The sequence below is a fragment of the Myotis davidii genome, unplaced genomic scaffold (genome assembly GCF_000327345.1).
Source record: "Myotis davidii unplaced genomic scaffold, ASM32734v1 scaffold13, whole genome shotgun sequence".
NCBI lineage: Eukaryota > Metazoa > Chordata > Mammalia > Chiroptera > Vespertilionidae > Myotis > Myotis davidii.
This window is the reverse complement of record NW_006286243.1, coordinates 1,155,656-1,175,575: the sequence shown is the minus strand read 5'-3', so window position 1 is coordinate 1,175,575 and position 19,920 is coordinate 1,155,656. Positions and strand designations below refer to the sequence as shown.

Genomic DNA, 19,920 nt, shown 5'->3' with positions numbered 1-19,920 from the left:
CGGGGGGGGGGGGGGGGTGTCCCTCAACCCTGCTTGCACCCTCTCGCAGTCCAGGAGCCCTTGGGGGATGTCCAACTGCCGCAGAGGTGGGAGAGGCTCACCACCATGAACCCAGCTTCTGGCTGAGCAGTGCTCCCCCTGTGGGAACACATTGATGTTACCCTTTTATTATATAGGATGTCACAGTCATATGATACAGCTCCACCTCACACTCTTTTATGGCTGCACGATATTCCATTCAAGTTCTAATCGAATGCTTGGCACATGCTCTTCACAAGCCCACAGAAGAACAAAGGGGCCTGAGGGGGAAAGGATGGGCTGCCACTCACCTCTCCATCGAACAGTTCAATCTCTCCTCCCTCCACCAGGATGGTGACCCGCTTCTTGCATTTCACTGAGGGGTAGCCACATCCTTCATTCCCAACCAGGATCCGAAAGGTCCCAGGGTTACTGCCACAGTAATCCTGGGGGAAAGAGGTGAAATATTATTCCTGCCACCTCTCCCCAGGTCAGAAGATTGGCATCAAGTCATCTCTGGTGTGGGTGGTGGAGGCTTGGCTAGTTGCTGCTGCTGTTCACTCCCAGCATGCTCTACATGCAACTGGTCAGTGCCCCTGCTCACTCCCAGCATGCTCCACATGCAGCTGGTCAGTGACCCTGCTTACTCCCAGCATGCTCTGCACATGCTAGTTAGTGCCCCTGCTCACTCCCAGCATGCTCTACATGCAACTGGTCAGTGCCCCTGCTCACTCCCAGCATGCTCTGCACATGCTAGTTAGTGCCCCTGCTCACTTCCAGCATGCTCTGCACATGGCTAACTGGTGAAACTGCTCACTCCCAGCATGCTCTGCACATGGCAGGTCAGGGTGCTGGTTCTGTCCCACTCCCAGCATGCTGAGCAGGCGTGCACGCTCAGTTACCTTCACTGCCTGACTCACAGGACACTGCAGCTCAGTCTCTGAGACTAAGGCTGCTGCGTCTGTGGCCTTCCTCAGACCATACCAAGCCCCCACCCCTCCTCTTCCCAAGAATGGAGACAGAGAGACCACATTTGTTTAAAGCTTCACAGAGTTAAGCCATCTCATTCTTCATGAGAAAAGCCACCAACCCTCCTTGCTTATCACTTTGGTGTCAACCAGCAAGAGAAATTTACAGGAATCCACCCAGCAGGGAGAGGAAGGCAGAGGGCCCTCACTCACCAGCTAGGCAGTTTCTCATCCTGCTGGGCAGTGTGGCTTTCCTGTGCCCACCCTCCTTCCTGCCCATTCTGAATTGCGCCAGGTTAGAAAAGAAAATGTGGAGAATGCAATAGAATCAGAGAGTGGGAAGCAAACCCCAGGGGTCATTTCAACCATCCCCCTGTCCAGGGCTGCTGCACAAGGCTGTGTGGGTTAGGTGACTTGTTCTAGTTCTGTTTTGGTGCTGATTTGGGCAGACAGTAGTAGCCTTGCCCCACAACAATCCCAGTCAACAAATGAGCTTCTGTCCTATGTTTATGTCTCCATCAGGTAAAGTAAAGGAAGATGGTGATCACGTGAGGCTCGAGCCCTGACCTCTGTAGGCCCTTCTTTCAGGGGCTGGACAGTCACTGGAGAATCCAGCCCAGAGTCAATTCTATGGACAGAGCAGCAGACTCTGACCTGGAAACCCCAGACTGCACCCCCCACCTAAGAACAGCATCCGCCCCCCATCCCTCTCTCTCACCTGCACCAGAACATACTGGCACTCCCCAGGGAACATGTATTTGAGCCCATCGAAGGTGAGGTAGTGGGCCACGCCAAAGGTGGAACATGTGGCATCACACACATGGTCCGTGCAGTTCCACTTCCGGTCCCGACAGACACTAGGAACAGAAATGGCCAGGATGGTGGGTGTGAAGGGTGTGAGAGGCCCATGTGGGCCCTGGGGGATGAGGAGGCCAGGAAAGAACATAATATTCCAGGTGCCACCCAACCTTTCAGGAAGCCTCAAGAAGTGAGGGATCCAGCAGGAGAGAGGGAAGTCATGCTGCACTTCATTACAAGGGGGAAACTGAGGCAAAGAAGGGAACAGGTGATCCAGGCAGCCCAGGGAAGAGACCCAGACCCTCTGTAGACCGCCTGCTACAAGTTTGCTAAAGCTCGGCCTCCCTGGAAGTTGCCTGAGAGTAGCCTCAGGGTCTCTACAAAACAGACACTGCCCAGCCAGTGTGTCTCAGTGGTTGAGCATCGACCTATGAACCAGGAGGTCACGGTTCAATTCCCAGTCAGGGCACATGCCCAGGTTGCAGGCTCGATCCCCAGTGTGGGGCCTGCAGAAGGCAGCCGATCAATGACTCTCATCATTGATGTTTCTATCTCTCCCTCTCCCTTCCTTTCTGAAATCAATAAAAATAAGTATTTTTTAAAAACAGACACTGAGGCTGCATGCCATCCGAGGCTGATGCAGAAAACAAGATGGGCCAGCAGGAACGTTCTGAGTCGGGCAAATAGTGATGAACCGTGCTCTTCTGCCAGGAGAGGTTTTGTGTGCAGTTATATGGTTAAATCTACAGCGACTTGCCGACTGCCACAATGCCGCATCCCACCACCCGGTAACCGGAGCTGACATGAGGAAGCCCACTGTGCGTCAGAGGCGTGAGCTCAGACCTCAGGCCCCAGATAGCTAAGCGCCTTCCTGCCTCTGCCCACATGGGCCTCTCCGTAAAGCTGTGCACAGCCCCAAAGTCAGAGACACAGTAAATGAGCAGGGCAGAGGGTTATGTGAAGGATGGCCAAGCAGAAGGGAGAAGAGAAGCCAGCCACTCTCACAAGGTGCCTTTTCAAATGGTGTCACTATAAGCACACTCACGGGCAATCTGCTAAGGGGGCAATAGAGAGCCAGAGAAGGGACCTCCAACCCCATGCCCTTTGGTGACTTGGTCACATGTACAATACTGATATGGGGCAAGGTCCTCATCTTCTCCAGGCCCCATCTCTCTGAACGGAAACACTAACCTCTAGAAGAGTGTCTATGCAGGTGAGCACAGGTGGTGATAAAGATTCTCCCCATTTTACAGATAGAGATACAGAGGCTCAAAAAAGGAAAAAGTAACCACATTCCCTCAGATGCTGGAGGCAAGGCTCAACCTTGGCGAGGTCTGCCCACCCCCATCCCCCAGCATCTTGACCTTCATCCCCACCTCTGTTGACTCCCCCCACAATGGCTCAGTCCCCGCAAAAGCCTCTCCCAGGGCCTCACCAAGTGTTGCAGTTGATCTTCACCGTCTCTCCAGGGGCATACTCCTTGCCCTGGTGGAAGCAGGGACACCTTTCCAGGGCCACGCATCTGTTTTCATGCCGGACCTAAGGGAAAGCGACCCAAGAGTCTTGGGGGCCACAGCGAGTGGCCCAGAGCTCTGCTGGGGAGGCAGCCTCAGCCACAGGTCAGGCCCTGGAGCCCACGCCCAGGGCTGGGCTTGGGGGACACAGGCACCCAGCTACACGGATACTCCCTAGCTCAGCTGAAGACTCTCTGACTGCCCTCTGCTTCAGACTCTGATGGGGGCACGGTCACTGGGAACCTGAACGAAGACGCTTCGATAACACGTGTCAGAAAACTTTGAGATGCACATATTCTTAGCCCCCAAACTTCCATGCAGATGATTTCTCCGAATGTAAAAGAGTCACAGTCAGAGGTTAACACAGAATTATTTACCATGGGGGAAAAAAATTGTAGCAACCAAGTATTCAACAATAGAAAAGTGATTAAATCCATTAAGGACTCACCGGGTGATGGTGTCCATGGAGCTAGTAGAGTGGGCCTTTGGGAGAATCTTAAAAGATGTGAGGAATACTTATGCTGTTAATATTTAAAACAGGGGAGGAAAAAACCTGTATATACATATGGTCCCAATTATGAATATATATATATATTTCAAAAATAAGACTTAAAGGAAATATAGAAGTTGCCTCCAGATGGTGGGCTAGGGTAGGGGAATTTTATTTTATTTTTGTTGGTTTTAAATATTTTTTTCCAAATGTTCTTTAATGAGCAAATACTATGCTTATAATTGAAGACAATGGACAGTATATTTAATAAAATGAATGGATGAATTATTAATGCACTTACTACCCTGGAGGTGAAATACTGGCCACAGGCAGACATGGACCAAAACCAGAGTCTGGGAACTAGCTCAGGCCGCACATGTGCCCTCCTTACCCAGTCCCTGAGATCCTGACACCCCCCCCCCAACACACACACAGAGATGCTCAACTTTCCTGCCCTCCCCCCCAACACAGAGGTTACAACATGAGCATGCTCCTCTCATCAGTTGGGGTAGGGAAGAAAGACTAAGACCTACCGGCCCCAGTGGGCTCAGGAAGAGCTGGCCAACCCCACTCTGACCCCAACATGTAGATCTGCTGCTATCCCCCCTGCAGGAGGCAACCCTGGGTGTTGCTCTGGCGTGGCTACCGCCAAGTGATCTAAAACAGCCTGGTCGCCCCCCAGTGAAGGGACCATGTTTGGTTCTAGAGGAACCAGAGGGTTGAGAAGCTACTAGTCTGGATGGCTCAGGACTTGTATGATCCAGACAAGCTTGAGTTCCCAGGACATGAAACAAGACGAAGCCCTGAGAACAGGTGTTCTTGGGCTGGACAAAGGGACTTTCAGGTCAAGGAGTAGAGGTTAAAATTGTGTGTGGGGGGAGGGGGTGGCTGGAAAGGATGGGGAAATGACCTCCATCACCTTCCCCATCACCTTCCTCAGCCTCAGTTGTTTTCCTGAGCCCTTAGAGCCCAAGTAAAGGGCAGGATGGGGTTGCAGAGAGTGAGGAAGGTGTTGATCGATCACATTCTTGGTAACTCCTACCTCCTAGGACTACTGTTCTTGGGAGACAATGAGCTTAGTCACCTAGTAGGAAAGATGGCAGCTTGGTAGGATCGGGAGGGGATTTAAAAATCTGTCTTCAGGCTTCAAAGGCTGTCACAATTAGGGGTCATTCCCACATCCTCCCAAGCTTTGCCAGCTCTGTTAGGCTGGGGCCTGCCACCTAGTGGCTACTCTAAAAATAACACAAATAATGCATCTACTGAGGACCATGGGACACTCTTACAGCTAATGGAGACCAGAAAACAAGCCTCATACCAGAAGCATTACCTGAGACAAAAGTGATGCAGGATGCATAGGGGTGGATTCTGGGAAACACAGCCCTCACCTCACCTCGCAGAGCACATGCTGTCCCATCGCCTACAGCAGGCTGGGTAGAGGGCTCCCAGGCCTCTTCATCTGCGTGTTGTATGTTTTCACCTCTCTTCAAGATAGTCAGCCCATTGACAAAAACATTCTGCACACCATGGCCCAGGTAGCCCTCCCCTGGCCCAGGGCTGAGTCCCGGGCAGCCCAGCCCTTCTCCAGTGAACATAAAGCTCAAATCCCAGCTTGGCCATGAGATTACGCTGCCAGCTCCTTCTGTGCTCCTCTCTGCCCTGACTTATTTTAGTAAAAGGAGATTACTAATTGGTGGATTACAGTATTAAAATAGGACTGTATGATTTCACTTATATGTGGAATCTAAAAAAACAAAATAAACAAATAGAACAGAACAGAAACAGACTCGTAGATGCAGAGAACAAACGAATTGTTGCCAGAAGGGAAGGGGTTAAGGGAAAGGAGGGGTGGATAAATAAGAGGCAAAAATTTCCAGTTATAAAATAAATAAATCATTGGGGTTGTAATGTACAGCATAGAGAATATAGTCAATAATATCGTAATAACTTTGTACAGTGTCTGGTGGTTACTAGATTGATCATGGTGATCACTTCGTTAGGCGTATGAAAGTTGAATAACCAGGTTGTATGCCTGAAATGAATATAATATTGTATGTTAACTATATTTTAATAAAAGAAAGGACCTTTAGAATGAGGACTGATAGAAAGATGACAGAGGCATGGGAATGGATCCCTACGTCTGAGCTGCAGGGGCAACAAAGCAAAACTCAAAAGGGGAGGAGAGGTTTCCAGGCCCCACCTCAGCAGGAGGCTCCTGACGTGGGAGAGAAGATCAGGTAACACCAACCTGAAGCATTAAAGAAATTCATGGAGAAAGAAAAATAAAGGCACAATACAGGTGAACGGGGTCTGGATGAGAACTGGACAGACACGCGGGGTAGGCTAGTAGAGCAGGCCCTAGGCGGATTTCGTGGCAAGTCATGCAACTTCATGACTAAAATGAACAGAACCCCCTCTGCCTAGTATTTGCCACTGTGGGACACCAAAGGGTTAATAAGATAAAGTTGACAAATAACCCTTCAAAGACTTCAGAAGAAAACAGGCAGAAATAGTCGTCACTATTGTTCCTCCACTCGTGACATCTTCAGTAGGAATGACTCACACTGAGAGCATGGCACCAGGTCTTGATCAGCGCCCCCAAAAAATTATGAAGTAGGAAGAAATGGGTTTGGGGGCTGTTACTCTTCTCTAAAAAAACCCCATCTTCCCTACCCCCATTCCAAAACATCAACACCACACTCAAAATGACCCATTCTTCAAAAATCCTTCTTGCCTTCCTACTGTCCTTTACTCATTCTCCCACCCCATCAATCCTTCCAGCTCAATGCAGCTGATTTCAATTATATGTTCGCTAGGAATGGGGGGAAGCTGATGAAATAATTCACACTAAGGTGTGAATGACTTCCCACGAGGATTTATAAGGTTGTGAGCTTCTTTAAAGCTCTTGCTTGTTAACCAAAATGAACTTGTGCTTATTGTATTTTAGTAAGTCTGATTAGCTGACAAATTGTATGAAGTGTAGGAGATATTTTTACGATGGCAGGGGGGGCTTTCTTGGACCTTTTTAAATGATATCTCATAGGATTCACAATGCCCATGTGTGAGGCCCACTCTGGATGGGCTCCTGAGCCCAAACTCTATATCTCCAAAAACAGTACTAAAGTCTTTCCGGTCTTCCTATTGGGACTGTGAGAAAACTGGACATCAAAGAAATTAACACACAGGGAATTTAACACACTTCCCAGTTGCCAAAGGCATCCTTGTACCAGCAGAACGGGTACCAGTTTGGAAATGCAAACACTAGATTTCAAAAGGGAAGTGAGCATCTCCCAGGCAGTGGTACTACACTTCCTCCACAGCACCTCCGGGCCCAGCCTCCGAAGGGTCCAATCTGGGACTCAGGAGATCAGGATTTCCATTATGCAACTATGTGTCCTTAAATGGCTCTGCTTCCTCTCTTCCTCTGGTCTCCTCCTGTGTGTTGGAAGGGGTTGAAATCCTGGGTTTGGGGGTTCCTTCTCACTCTGCCCCTGGATGATCATGCTCCTAGAGAGGGTTCCAGCTGTGGCTGGAATGAGGACTGAACGGTGGGCAGTAGGTTGTGTTTTGCTGCCACCTCCTGGTAGAATCAGGTAAAATTCTAACTTAAAGGCAAGTGGTTCGTTCACTCATGTACCTCTGAAACTAAAGAAAAAGACTTTAAAATTTTCTAGTGCGGCCCCATTTTATTGATCCAGTGACCTCATAATGTGGACATTGGGGTTTCAAAAAAATTACTCCCCGTGTCTGAAAATTTACTTAGGGCATCTCCATTCCTAATATGACTTACGGCGTTACTCCATGAACTTCTTATAATAGCCATCTTAAACCACCACTTACTAAGCAACGTCCATGTGCCTGCCACTGTCATGTTCTGTCCTCAAAACAACCCTTCTAACCCAATCTTAGAGGTGATAGAAATCAGACACAAAGATTTTAAGTGACTTGCCACTCCATTAACGAAATGTCAGGACCCAGGATTCAAACCTAGAATTTTTGGGCTCCACTTCAATGCCTTTTTTATGCTGCTTCTCCACCAACCACTTACCACAAGTGTGCCCACCCACTTGTTCCATGCAAGGAGCCCTGCGCACCAGTGGCAGGATCCAATGGAGGCTGTTACTTGAGGAGTGAACCAGAAAACCTCTGCTCTAGACAGGTGCCCGGCCCTGCTCTCTCCCTGCCCCCAGCATTCTCCAGCAGGTGCTGCTGGCCTTGCAATGAGCATTGAGAGACGTTTTGAAAGGCAATCTTCAACCAAGAGCAGCACTGCTCAGAGTGTGGTCCACGGGCCAGTGTTGGTCTGTGATGATGTGAGCACAGACTGGAGAGGAGGTGTTTAGAAAATCACATGCCAATCTGACTGAGTAATATACACCTGGTGTAGCTAATAAAAATCAAAGGGGTCATATGTTGTATGTAATTGCTTTTTTGTTTCGTGTTTCTGATTATTCTATTATATTTAGAAAAGCTTTGGTCCACAACAGATTGGAAATTTAAGAAAATGGGCCCTTTGTGTTTCTCCCATGGACTAGAGGAGCAGATGGGTCAGCCTCTGAGACTGACCCTCGGTGATTTATGAAAACAATAACGAAAGCTACGATTTGACAGCACTTTCTGGTTTTAAAAGTTCTTTCACATACAACTCCTTCAGGTCCACAGCAAATGCGATGAAGGCAGAACAGGAAGTGTGTCCATGTTACAGACCAGGCAACTGAGACTCAGAGAAAGAGTGGACGATTGTCCAAGAGCAAGGAGCCAGAAAGCCATGCAGCCTGGACTGAGAACGTGGCCCTCTGACCTCTGTTCCTACTCAGGGACTCTTTCTGCTCTCAGTAGACCTGCCCCACAGAAAAGAACTACTCCCTCCTCCCTTTCAGGTCCTCAGAACACAGAATTCCTGACCTCTCCCCGCAAACCCTCAGTAACATGCCACAGCCTCACCACCTTCCACAGGGGACGGCCAAACAGAGGAGCACCCTTGGGAAGGATGTCCGCACCGTCAGATGGGCCCAAACGGGGTGTTTCCAGATTCTTTTCTTTGCGTTGCGTCCAGGAACACGTGTCCTGTGCAGCAGCCAATACACTGTGCACTTAATAAATCACCCAGGCTTTTCTGCTCTGCCGAATCTGGCCTCGACAATTTGCACATTAGTCGGCATCATCATGAAGCAGTTGTGAAAATAACCCAATCTCTTAGACCATGAGCTTTCCAGTTGACAAGCCCCTGAGGCTGAGGTGAGAGACAGACACCCAAAGACGGTCCTCAGGATGTCTGCCAGGGGCTTCAGGAATGACAGTGAGCTCCTAACAGCCCGTGCATATCCTGTACTCGAGGTCTCACTCTCCACTGGGGCTTTGGGACAATCATGCAATCATTGTAGTTATTAATATTTAACTGCATGCAGTCATTGTGGTTATTAATATTTAAGACTATCTGTATGCTTTCCTTCATGAAAAAAAAAAACACAACAAAACTCATTGAAAAGAGTCCCTGATGCTGCTGATGCAAACTCCTGAAGGATGTCCCTTTTCTTGCCCGAGCTGCCTCGGACGTGGGAGAATGTCACCGCTAGGTATGGAGAAGGGACAGTCAAAATAAGGGGCCTTCGGGGTAAAAGGAGCACATGGAAGCTTGCACTCCTCTCTCCTATTTCTCCTCCTCCTTACATACCCCTTTGAACAGCCTGCTTGTTCTGCCAAGGCACCAAACAAGACCTTCTAGTTTAGGGCCGATCTCTAGCTCCCTCATTAGGAGAGATAGTTCCAGAATCTTGAGAGGCTAAGACAGAGGGGGATGTCCAGGGGAGAATGAGTGGCAGCTAGTCTCTATCTTGGAGGAGAAAGGGTTGGTTGGAGGGAAGAAATAGACCATCTGCCCTGCACACACACAATGGCAGCCTTCCTGAGGGCCACGGGTGATGGGTCCTAGTGCCTCCCACGGAATATTGGCAACTCCCCTGGCCCTGGGCATTGCCCCTAAGCCAAGGCCTTGGGCATCATTATGCCCTTTGTAGCCATATGAGAGCCACTCTGCCCCCCTCTTATTTTTGCATCTACAACCCCTGCCCCTCACCACTCACTTTGGGTCTGAGGAACTGTAGTCAAAGAAAGCAAGAAGACAAGATGCACTTGAAAGAGAAAATCTAGAATCTCTCCTGGTTTTCAGGGTGAAAAGAATAACATATATATAATATTTTTAACTCAAAATGGCCTAAGATTAAACTTGGGAGGAAGGTTAAGAAGACTTGGGCATGCTGAGACCATGGCCACCATCAGGAGGCACATGGGAGCCAGGTGGCTGCAAACCACTGTGAACCCTGAGAAAGAAGACACTAAGAAGGGCTCCTGGTGGCAAAGAAAATTCTAGTAGAAGTGCCTATTTTTCACTTGAGTTTTCTGGAAATTCTTGCTTTGCTTCCCATGGCACCTCTGTGCACTAAGCATTTTTGTCAGATCTCATCAGGATCAAACCCAGATAGTTTCCTACCATCTCCCTTCCTGACTTTGGCGGCTGACTCAGCCAAGGGACCTCCCCGACCCCTGCCCCCATTACCACTGCCACCTGGTACCCACCCTGGTTTAACTCTTGTTTCTTCCTCTCTCTGCCTACAGGAAAATGGACAACTGCCGACCCCTGGCAGCAGTGGGTGGCTCACCATGCCCGGGGGACAGAGGCAGCCAGAGACACAGCCCGTGCTCATACACTCCAGGTCGTAGTTCTGGCAGGTTTTGGCACACTCCAGCCCTTCGGCCCGCGGGTTGTCAGCAGGACACACCAACTTGACCATGGGGGGCCGGCAGGACAAGCTCCTTTTACCTTGGAGATGGGAAAATCAAAGAGGCCATCAGTGACTGGGTGAACAGACCTACCTTCTATACTGTCGTAGTCCCCTAGGTGCGGTCACTCCATTCCAGAGACACAGAGCTGCCCTTTCCTGGGATGGGGTGCTGCCCTACCTCCTGTGGGTCTAGTCTGAGCTGGGTTCCTTGTGTGGGACCAGGTGGCAGCCTCGTCTACTCAACCGAGCTTCTGACCTTTGCCTACACTGAAGGTGTCTCCCTGGATCCCAGCATCCCTCTGATGGCCACACTCCACATCTCCCTTCACCCTGCTATAGTGGGTTGCATTGAACCAGGATGTGTGGTAGAAATGTCCAGACCCAAGCTTTAAAGGACCTGGGTTTGGGTGCTAAAAAGAAACCTCTATGGGCCCCAACAGGACATTCCTAAAATTGTTACCACTAACGGTCACAAAAACTTGAAAGGGGCCTTTGCTCACATGTCACCCTTTGTCCAGCCACTGGCCATCCCAGCAACTCTATTTACATTTGCAACACTCCATCCCTTAAGACCCCCACTGACCTCCCTGCTTTCCCATTCTCCACTTGACTACCATCTGATATACCATATATTTTACTTATTTCCCACCCCACCCACTAGAATATGTGCTCCATGAGCACAGGGTTTCTTATTTATTTTGTTCATTGATATATCATATTTCCTGACAATTAGCAGGTATAATGGCTGATTGAATAAGTAATGACAGCAGATGACTGAGACAGCCCCTTTCTTTCAAAAATCCTGATGCACTTCATAGCGTGTATATCTTACTAGACATACCACTTACAATCTCCTGTGGCACAGAAGCCAGAATCTCTAGCCTTATTTTTTAAATATGTTTTATTGATTTTATTATTTAAACATTATGGGGAGAGAGACAGAAACATTAATGATGAGAGAGAATCACTCATTGGCTGCCTCCTGCACACCCACTAATGGGGATCGAGCCTGCAACCAGAATCATTGATTGGCTGGCTCCTGCACGCTCCCCTACTTGGAATCGAGCCAGCAACCCAGGCAAGTGGCCTTGATTGGAATCAAACCTGGGACCCTTTAGTCTGCAGGCCAATGCTCTATCCCAGTGGTCGGCAAACTGTGGCCCCTTGAGTGTGGCTCTTCCACAAAATACTACATGCGGGCACGCTCGTACAGTGCGATTGAAACTTCATGGCCACACTCAAGGGGCCAAAGAGCTGCATGTGGCTCGCGAGCCATAGTTTGCCAACCACTGCTCTATCCACAGAGCCAAATCACCTAGGGCTCTAGCCTTATTTTTATATGGAAACTTTTTGTTGAGAAATTGAAACCCTAAAAGATTAAATGGCTTTTCCAAGTCACACAACATTTTCAGAATTTCCTGACTTTGAAAAGGATGATCCCTCCAGTGACTAGATTAGAAGATTCTGAGAGTTAAAGACAGACCCAAGAGACAATGAAATACACAATGAAAGGGAAAGGGGGAATGTGACCAAGATGCTTCAATAAAAGACAGCATGAAGGAGAAAGAGGCAGGCTGCAGTGACCTACAGGTTTACTATGGGCTGAATGCCAGGAAGAGGACCCTCAGCCAACCATGCTGACACCCTGGTCTCAGATTTTCAGCCTCCAGAACTGTCAGCTATAAATTCCTGTTTATAAGCCACCAGGCTGTGGTGTTTTGTTATAGCAGGCTGAACAGAATAGGACAAGGTCATAAGTTTTTCTTTCAACTTGTGAGCCACCCAGTGCTTGGGACCTTGACCCAGCTCCAGACTGAGACATGCTTCCCAGTCCATCATGTGGGGGAACCAGTCTTCTCACCCAGGGCAAGCTGGCAGACAAACACATGGCACAGAGCGGGGCCACAGGAAAGAGGGCATCTTGAAGAAAGTGAGAGGCAGAGAGAGGAGAGGTCAAACTAGAGGTTGAAAATAGCCCATTTTGCTGACTAAAGCAGTGGTTCTCAACCTTCTGGCCCTTTAAATACAATTCCTCATGTTGTGACCCAACCATATAATTATTTTCGTTGCTACTTCATAACTGTAATGTTGCTACTGTTATGAATCGTAATGTAAATTTTTGATATACAGGATGGTCTTAGGCGACCCCTGTGAAAGGGTCATTCGACCACCAAAGGGGTCGCGACCCACAGGTTGAGAACTGCTAAAGGCATTCTCTCCCGGCTACTGGGAGGGCCTATCTAAGCAAGGGTGACCCATAAATGTGAATATGGTCCCACCAGTGCTGGCCCGGCCCCTTCTCTCTTCCAGGCCTTGTCCTTAAACAGCAGCAACTATTAGGACCTTCGAACTGAGAGAGACAGGTCCAAACTCTCCTCTTTCAAATACACTTTCTAAAGAAGTGTCCTTGCCAGCAAGTCCTTAGGAAAAAGGAGGCCCTTGCAGGCAGGTGTTTTCATCACAATCAAGGCGACCGATTCACCCAGAGCTGCTCACCATGGGCTGAGGTCACCATGGGCAAATTAGAGGTCTCACTGAACCCACCTACAGATAATTCAGTCTTTCCCAGGTCACAAAAGAAAATTCTTCCTGCCTCAACAACTTGGGTTCACACATACCAAGAAAGGTGTGTCTAGTCCTGAGAGTCACTCACACGAACAGAAATAGTGGCGATCCTGACCTGTGACTGAATGGACACGCACCTCGGGCAGCAGCCCAGCCCTCTCTCCTCTCCATGCATGAGAAGTCTGGGTGGTGGGAGGAAGCACCCTTCCAGGGGCCAGTACTCACTGCGGTGAGACAGGGGACCGAGAGGACCGCTGAGGACAATGTGCTGTGGCAACAGGCTTCCCGGGGCTCCGCTCATGCTGCAGTGCATGAAGCCGTCCTCACAGTAGCTGCAGAGGAATAACATAGCTCAGCTTTGCAAGAGCGGCTACAACCACCACCTCTGTCTCCTTGCCTCCCACTTACTCTGGGCTCCTTTTCCTAGAACTTAGCACACTGTAGCTTGACATATATTTGGGTTTTTATTGGTTAACATCTCTCTCTCTTCTCTTTACCTCTCTCTCTCTCTCTCTCTCTCTCTCTCTCTGTCTCTCTCTCTCTCTGTCTTAGACTATAAGATCCAAGAATGCATAAGCCATGACTGCTCTTGCTCACCATTTTATCCCCAGCATCCAGCATAGGTTTTGCATAAAGGACTCGATTTCTTAATTTTTTATTTTATTTCTATCTTCCAATCCCAGCCCTGTCCCCTAACATGGGTATCTTTTCCTAGCATCTAGTCTCCTAAATGGTCCCCAATGATCCCACATCCTGGTAGCCATACCCCTGTGTAACCTCCTCCTCCACTGTACCAAGTTTGGTCTGTGTGACCAACAGTAAATGGCAGTAGCGACATACCATATGTCACTTAAGATGAGGTTTTAAAAGACTGTGACTTCCATCTCTCTTGAATTACTCACACTGGGGGAACCACACCATGAGCAACCTTTTCCTGTTCTGAAGGAGTAGAGATTTTTGTCTCTGTTATGGTGAGTCTACCAAATATTAGTTATTTCATCTCAAAACATTGGTTCTACCTACTTTTTGCCAGAACTGTATTAGGTGTTGGGGAACTGGGTCTGACATATATTCTCTACCCTTGGGGAGGTCACAGTCTAGAAGGATAATGAACATATTTCACTGAAACCCAAGTCTAATGGCCACAATTGCTTTAATACAAGTGTAAACAGCCTGTTGGGGGTACATTAAATTGAGAGGGGCTGCAAGTTAATCTCACTGGAATGATGAGAAAAGTTTTATACCAAATGCAACATGCAGACCTTGTTTGAACCTTGATTCAAATGAACCAATTAAAAATAGACATTTTGAGACAATCAGGAAAAAAGTGAACATGGATTGAATGTTAAATGTTATCAAGGAACTATTGTTAATGTTAGGTTTTTATAAGTACTATCTATTAGAAATACATACTGAAGTATTTTCACATGAAATGAGGTAATAGCTCAGGTTTTCTGTAAACTATTGCAGCCTCAAAGGGAAGGAGGGAATAGATAAGCTAAGAATGACAAAGTGCTGATAATTACTGAAGCTGGGATGAATGCATTAGGGATCCTTACACTATTCTCTCTCTTTTATGTCTGTGTGAAATTTTCCAGAATCAGGACATTTTAACTGTTCTCCCTAGTAGACTGTCAGCTCCCTTGGGGCCCACACTATCTGTTCATCTTTAGATGTCCCGTCTCTACCCCAGCACCAGGGACTGAGCAGGTGCCAAGGAAGTGTTTGCCCAACAAAGCTTCTGCTATAAATTTTTTCTGTGACCATGACAACCCTGCGGAAACTGGCCTTGACAGAGGGCCTGGACAAAGGGCAGCAAGAAGCAGGCACTATTTAGAGCTATTTTTCAAAAACGTGCACAAGCCAGTCGGGACAGCAATGCACCACTGAGGCAACACGTCTGTGATGTCTTTTCTTCTGGTTCAAATGTTTCAACCTGAGCCACTGACAAGAGGCTGAAGGGGAGAGGGACAAGGAGAGCCCACGTTTCATGTTCTAGAAAAGGGCCCAACACATGATCGTTGGCAATAAAAATCAAGGAATCCTATTGCCAGCCTGCAGTTCTAGTTTCCCGCATAGCAAGAAAGTCAGGAGACCTGGGCGCAGCCCCAGCTCTGCTCTGACTTCCTGTGCAACTGCAGACAAGTCACTCCCATTCTGAGGCCTCAGCTTACCCATCTGTGAAATGAAGGACTTGGGGGACCATTTTTCTTTCCCTGGTGCTTGCACTTACCACATGGTGTGGTGGTCTGAGAAGATGTCTTCAGGCTGGAAGATCTCACCATCATAGTAACAGGGGCACTGGGACTTAGGCACGCAGTCTCCCCTCTCATCCAGGTAGAGTCCCGGGGGACAGAAGCAGCCCTCCAGGCAGAGCTCGGTGCATTCCTCATCCGGGTAAGAGAGGGAGCGGCAGGTCATGTTGCAGGGGGTCCCACACTGCAGGTACACCTGACCCTGTGGGCAGCTCAGCGCTAGGAGAGAGGGAGAGGAAGGAGGGCTCAGTGGAAACATTAAGATGACAAGGACTTGGGGTGGCCCCCTGCAGCTGTGACCCCCCCTCCCCAATTATATATGGTCACTGCTTTCTTTCCCACTATGAGCAAAACTGTATCTTTATGCTCACAAATGTCTTATAATTAGGGATACACATATTTTCTCTGCGTAACCAGAAGGACAATGCTAGTCATCGCTGAATCCTCAAAACCTGGGACATAGTAGAGATCCTGCTAGGTTGTGAAGCTGTGAATATTAAAAGGAACAAGGATTAATGGGCAAGGGCATTTCTCCCATGATGATAATAACATAATGGCCATAATTTTTTGAGCACCTATTGCATAGCCTGCTCTTTATACAAGTTTTATGCCTTTCACACCTCTTGCAGTGAGTTAGATCTCATATCCCCCTTTCTATGGATAAGAAAACTGTCACTTAAGCTAAGTGACTTGGCAGGGTCATGCCTCAAAGGCAGAGCAGAGGCAAGATTGGAACCCAGCTCTCTGTGAACCAAAAGCTCATGCTCCTAATCATTAGGCTCTAAAAAGGTAACACTCCCTTAGGAGCCATGCTTTTGGGGACACACCAGTCACATAGAGCAGGGACACTCAGACTGATTCCAGCGAAGTGGGCAGCACCGACGTGCCCATAGCCTCCCTCTCCCTGGCCTCCCACATAGAAATAGCACAACAGACAAAAGGCAGAAGGAAGTACGACAAAGTAGCTAAGAGAGGTGGCTCTGTAACCCAGATTCCTGGGTTCAAGCCCCAGTTCTGCCATAAGTTAGCGAGGTGACTTTGAGTAGTTTCCTCCCTGGAATATGATGACAGCACCCACCTGGATTGTTGGGGCAGTTACATGAGCTAACGTGTTCAGAAGAATGCCTGGCCCAGGACAAATGTTCCCTGCTGTTATTGCATTATGATTACCCGGGAGACGTAGCCCCAGCTCAGGTGGGAGGGGTGTTCCAGAGGAAGGTCTGGGCCTGAGAGACCGGCCCTCCTGGATTCTGGCGGACACATAACCTACCCTCTGTGCTCCCAGCAGTCTCATGGGCACCCCGATGATGCAATTCTTTACTGGGAGGTGTGGGAGCAAGCCGCTTCCCTGTTGCCAATCTGTTGTTGTCCAAGAAATGAGACCCTCGCTCTGGGGACACTGCTCCTGGGGCCATTAGGATCCTTCCCCTCCGTTAGAATCCATTTCTACCGTGAAGCCCACTGGCGGAGCATTTCACAGAAGCTGTAAAAGACAGCCCTGCCCTGAACCTCAGAAATGAGGGGGAACTCTCCAGAGGTGCCCCGCAGCCTCCCCTCCTGCACCTGCTCTGGGCCTGGTATTTGAGGGTAGCTGCGGAGGGAGGGGGCTCTGTAACCATATTACATATAGATTTTCCTCTGGCCCAGCAGAGAGGTCGGGTCATTGGGTAAATAATTAGGGCAAGGGTGGGTGAAGATGGGGTGTGTTGGGCAATAAAGATGGAAGTCCCTTTCAGTCCATTGAACCCACCATGATAAGGGCACATTTCGCCCATTAAAGGAGCAGCTGGACCCAAGAGCTGCTTTTACGCTCTGACGGGCTGTTGCTAGAGCTGGCTTGGAGCCACGTTAAATGGTTCCTTCCCCAGAAGAGTGCACAGCTCCATCCCAGTGTGCTCCCACTGTGTGCCAAGGGCTGTGCTAGGCTCAGGGATGCAGAGATGGTAAAGCTTGGTCCCTGCCTTCAAGGAGCCCACAAAGCAGCTACTAGTATGTGATCAGTCCTTGCTCTGTGAGTGTCCCCAGTTGGTGTGACTGCTCCTTCTGGATGGAGTCAGTGATTTAGGGAGCTGTTTTTTCTCGGGAAGACAAAGTGAGAAACAGGATGAATCCAAGAGTTCTGCCCACCCTCCTTGGGCTCAGAAGACCAACCCAAGGCCATCTGGTTCACCTCCACATAAACCCAAGAGACAGATTTCTCTTCCGTATCTTAAAGCCTCGGGAGTCAGGGAACTCTCTAATCCAGTCTCAGTCCCTGTGAAAGCTGTTATCCGTGGAGGCTAAGAACAGCTGCTCTTGGGTGATTAAAGAATATTTAGGTAAGCCCTCAGCATTCTGGGAGAAGGTCCTAAAGTAGGAAGTCCTTCGGATGCTATCGCACACTGATCAGGCATCATTTCTAATATTGCTGGACAAGCAAAGCAGATTCACAAACATCACATCATTTACCCCTCATTACTTTCCCCAATTTCCAAACAGCAAACACTCATGAGGACCTAAAGTCTGGACAGGGAAGTGAAGGGCTCGAGATCTCATGCTGGCAAGTGACAGGCAAGTAGCCAGAAGGCCTCAGCTTTTCTGTGGGATTGCTTTGACTCAAAACATGAGTTGGTTCAATAAACCCCATACCTAAACTCCTCTTCAAATACATGATATTAAGTCCTTTCACCATTCCTCATAGCTCCTATTTTCCTGCTTCTGTCAAGACCACCAAGTATTTGTCTCCAAACACATCTACCTAGCCCTAAAAATGATAAAATCCACCACACCGTATCCTGCCGGAATACCTTCCTCACTTCTATGCATCATACTACTATTCTAGCATGGAAACAACTCTTTTATGCCAAAAAAAAAACAAGTATTTTAAAAACCTAACCTAGTATGCCACCTCCAGAAAGCCTTCCTTGGTTGCCCCTGCAGTTAACCTAAGTATCATTTCACTCAGTGTGTTAGGAAACTAGTAGGGAACCAGACCCATCTGTGACTCAAAAAGGAAGATTCAGGTTCTATGCCACTGCCATTTCCTCACCACACTGGGCACTCAGCAATTATCCCCTGAGCAACTACATTAACAACAAAAAATGAGCACAATCCATCCACTCCGGGTACCGGAGCATGGGGCAGATCCAACTCTCCTGCCAGAACCAACAGGGCAGAGTGAGACTCTAATGGTGTCATTCCACTTCACACGGCTTTATACAATGCCCGAGATTTGGGCCAGGAGTCCACCGATGGTTCGCCTGAACTTAAGAGCAAAGGCTTGGCGCGTGCCTGTCCCCTTGCCTTCATCAGACCTTCCAGGGATGCAGGGACACACTCACTCCACAGTCTGGCCATACATGCAGCCAACACTAGGTGGCAGCAGCCACAGGCAATCTCCGCTTGGCAGGGACACCAATGTTCTAGGCCTCCAGGTAAGGGGTCCGACTTGCCCTCCTGAAACAGGGGGAGTAGCCAGGCTGTCCTATGGGTGAGCCAGCGCCCCCTCCCCGATGTCCTGCCGGGAGATGGGAAGGCAATGTGGCTGCAAATGAACTGTTCCCACACGCTATGCCTGTCAGATGCCCCTGGGCCCGGTTTCGGAATGCAGGAATGTGGACAGAGCAGAGTAAAGGCAACGTGCATGGAGAGGGAGGGCATCGCGGCAGATTCTGTTGGGTTTCGGGGAAGGGGTTGCAGGCAGAGAGGGCACCCACCACAGAAGCTGGGCTCCCGCCACGCGACGTGCACCCCTTTCCGGCCACAGGCAGCGGCGTAGTTGGCCACGGCGCTGCACAGGCAGTCCCGGCCATCCGAGCAGGAGCAGACGTCGTAGTGACAGTTCTGCAGGTAGGGCAGCGGGCCCACGGCATGGTGGCAGGCCTCGAACTTGGGGGACGTCAGGAGAGAGCACGCCTCCTCCGCGAACTTGGCTGTGGGAGAGGGGAGAGACGGGGAGCCGGGCTTAGCGAGGGCACAGCCAGAGCCTGGGTGCCCCGCGCCCCCAGGGATAACATGATCTACTCTGCGATCCTCATCCCAGCTTCTCCCTCCGCAGCACATGCCGCCGAAACACCCCTTGGCTCTGTGATTTTTCTTCCCTGGTCAATATCCTTCCTAATTACATTCCGCTTAAATTCATAAGAAGCTGTATGGCCAGGGCACACCACCTGGCAGAGGGAGAAATAGTGCCACGAGGGGCCGGGTAAGCTGGGGACCTTCGCGTCGGGCTGACATGTCCCAGCAGATGACTCTGCAAAAGGCCCCTCCAGTGCATTTATCTGACGATAATTTAATTCAGTTTGGTGGCTGCTGCCCCAACAGACTGAGAAGGTCCAGGGGCGGGAACTATGTCCTGTTCTTTCCTTTCCCAGAATCTGGCCCACGGAGGGTGCCCAATAAAGGGGCTTTGAAGAATAAAGAATAATCCAGATGAGGGTCAGCAAATGCTGGTGGGGAAAAAAACCCGAGCGCTTCCCTCCTGCAGCGCCGTGCGCCCCGCCCCGCGGAGCGCGCGGGAATGTGGGGTTCTCGGGGGCTCCGCGGGGACCT

At 49.4% G+C, this 19,920-nt stretch overlaps 1 protein-coding gene across 1 annotated transcript in view; it reads right to left on the bottom strand.

The window, feature by feature from the left end:
* The window catches only part of VWF (von Willebrand factor), a 118,244-nt gene that overhangs the window by 51,109 nt on the left and 47,215 nt on the right, over positions 1-19,920 (bottom strand). The window contains exons 15-21 of the mRNA XM_006757606.2: positions 19,086-19,301; positions 15,369-15,609; positions 13,361-13,467; positions 10,448-10,608; positions 3,220-3,323; positions 1,705-1,843; positions 330-464 (exon numbers count right to left, since the gene is read on the bottom strand). Coding sequence (XP_006757669.1) covers positions 330-464; positions 1,705-1,843; positions 3,220-3,323; positions 10,448-10,608; positions 13,361-13,467; positions 15,369-15,609; positions 19,086-19,301 — 1,103 coding nt within the window. The remainder of the gene's footprint in view (positions 1-329; positions 465-1,704; positions 1,844-3,219; positions 3,324-10,447; positions 10,609-13,360; positions 13,468-15,368; positions 15,610-19,085; positions 19,302-19,920) is intronic.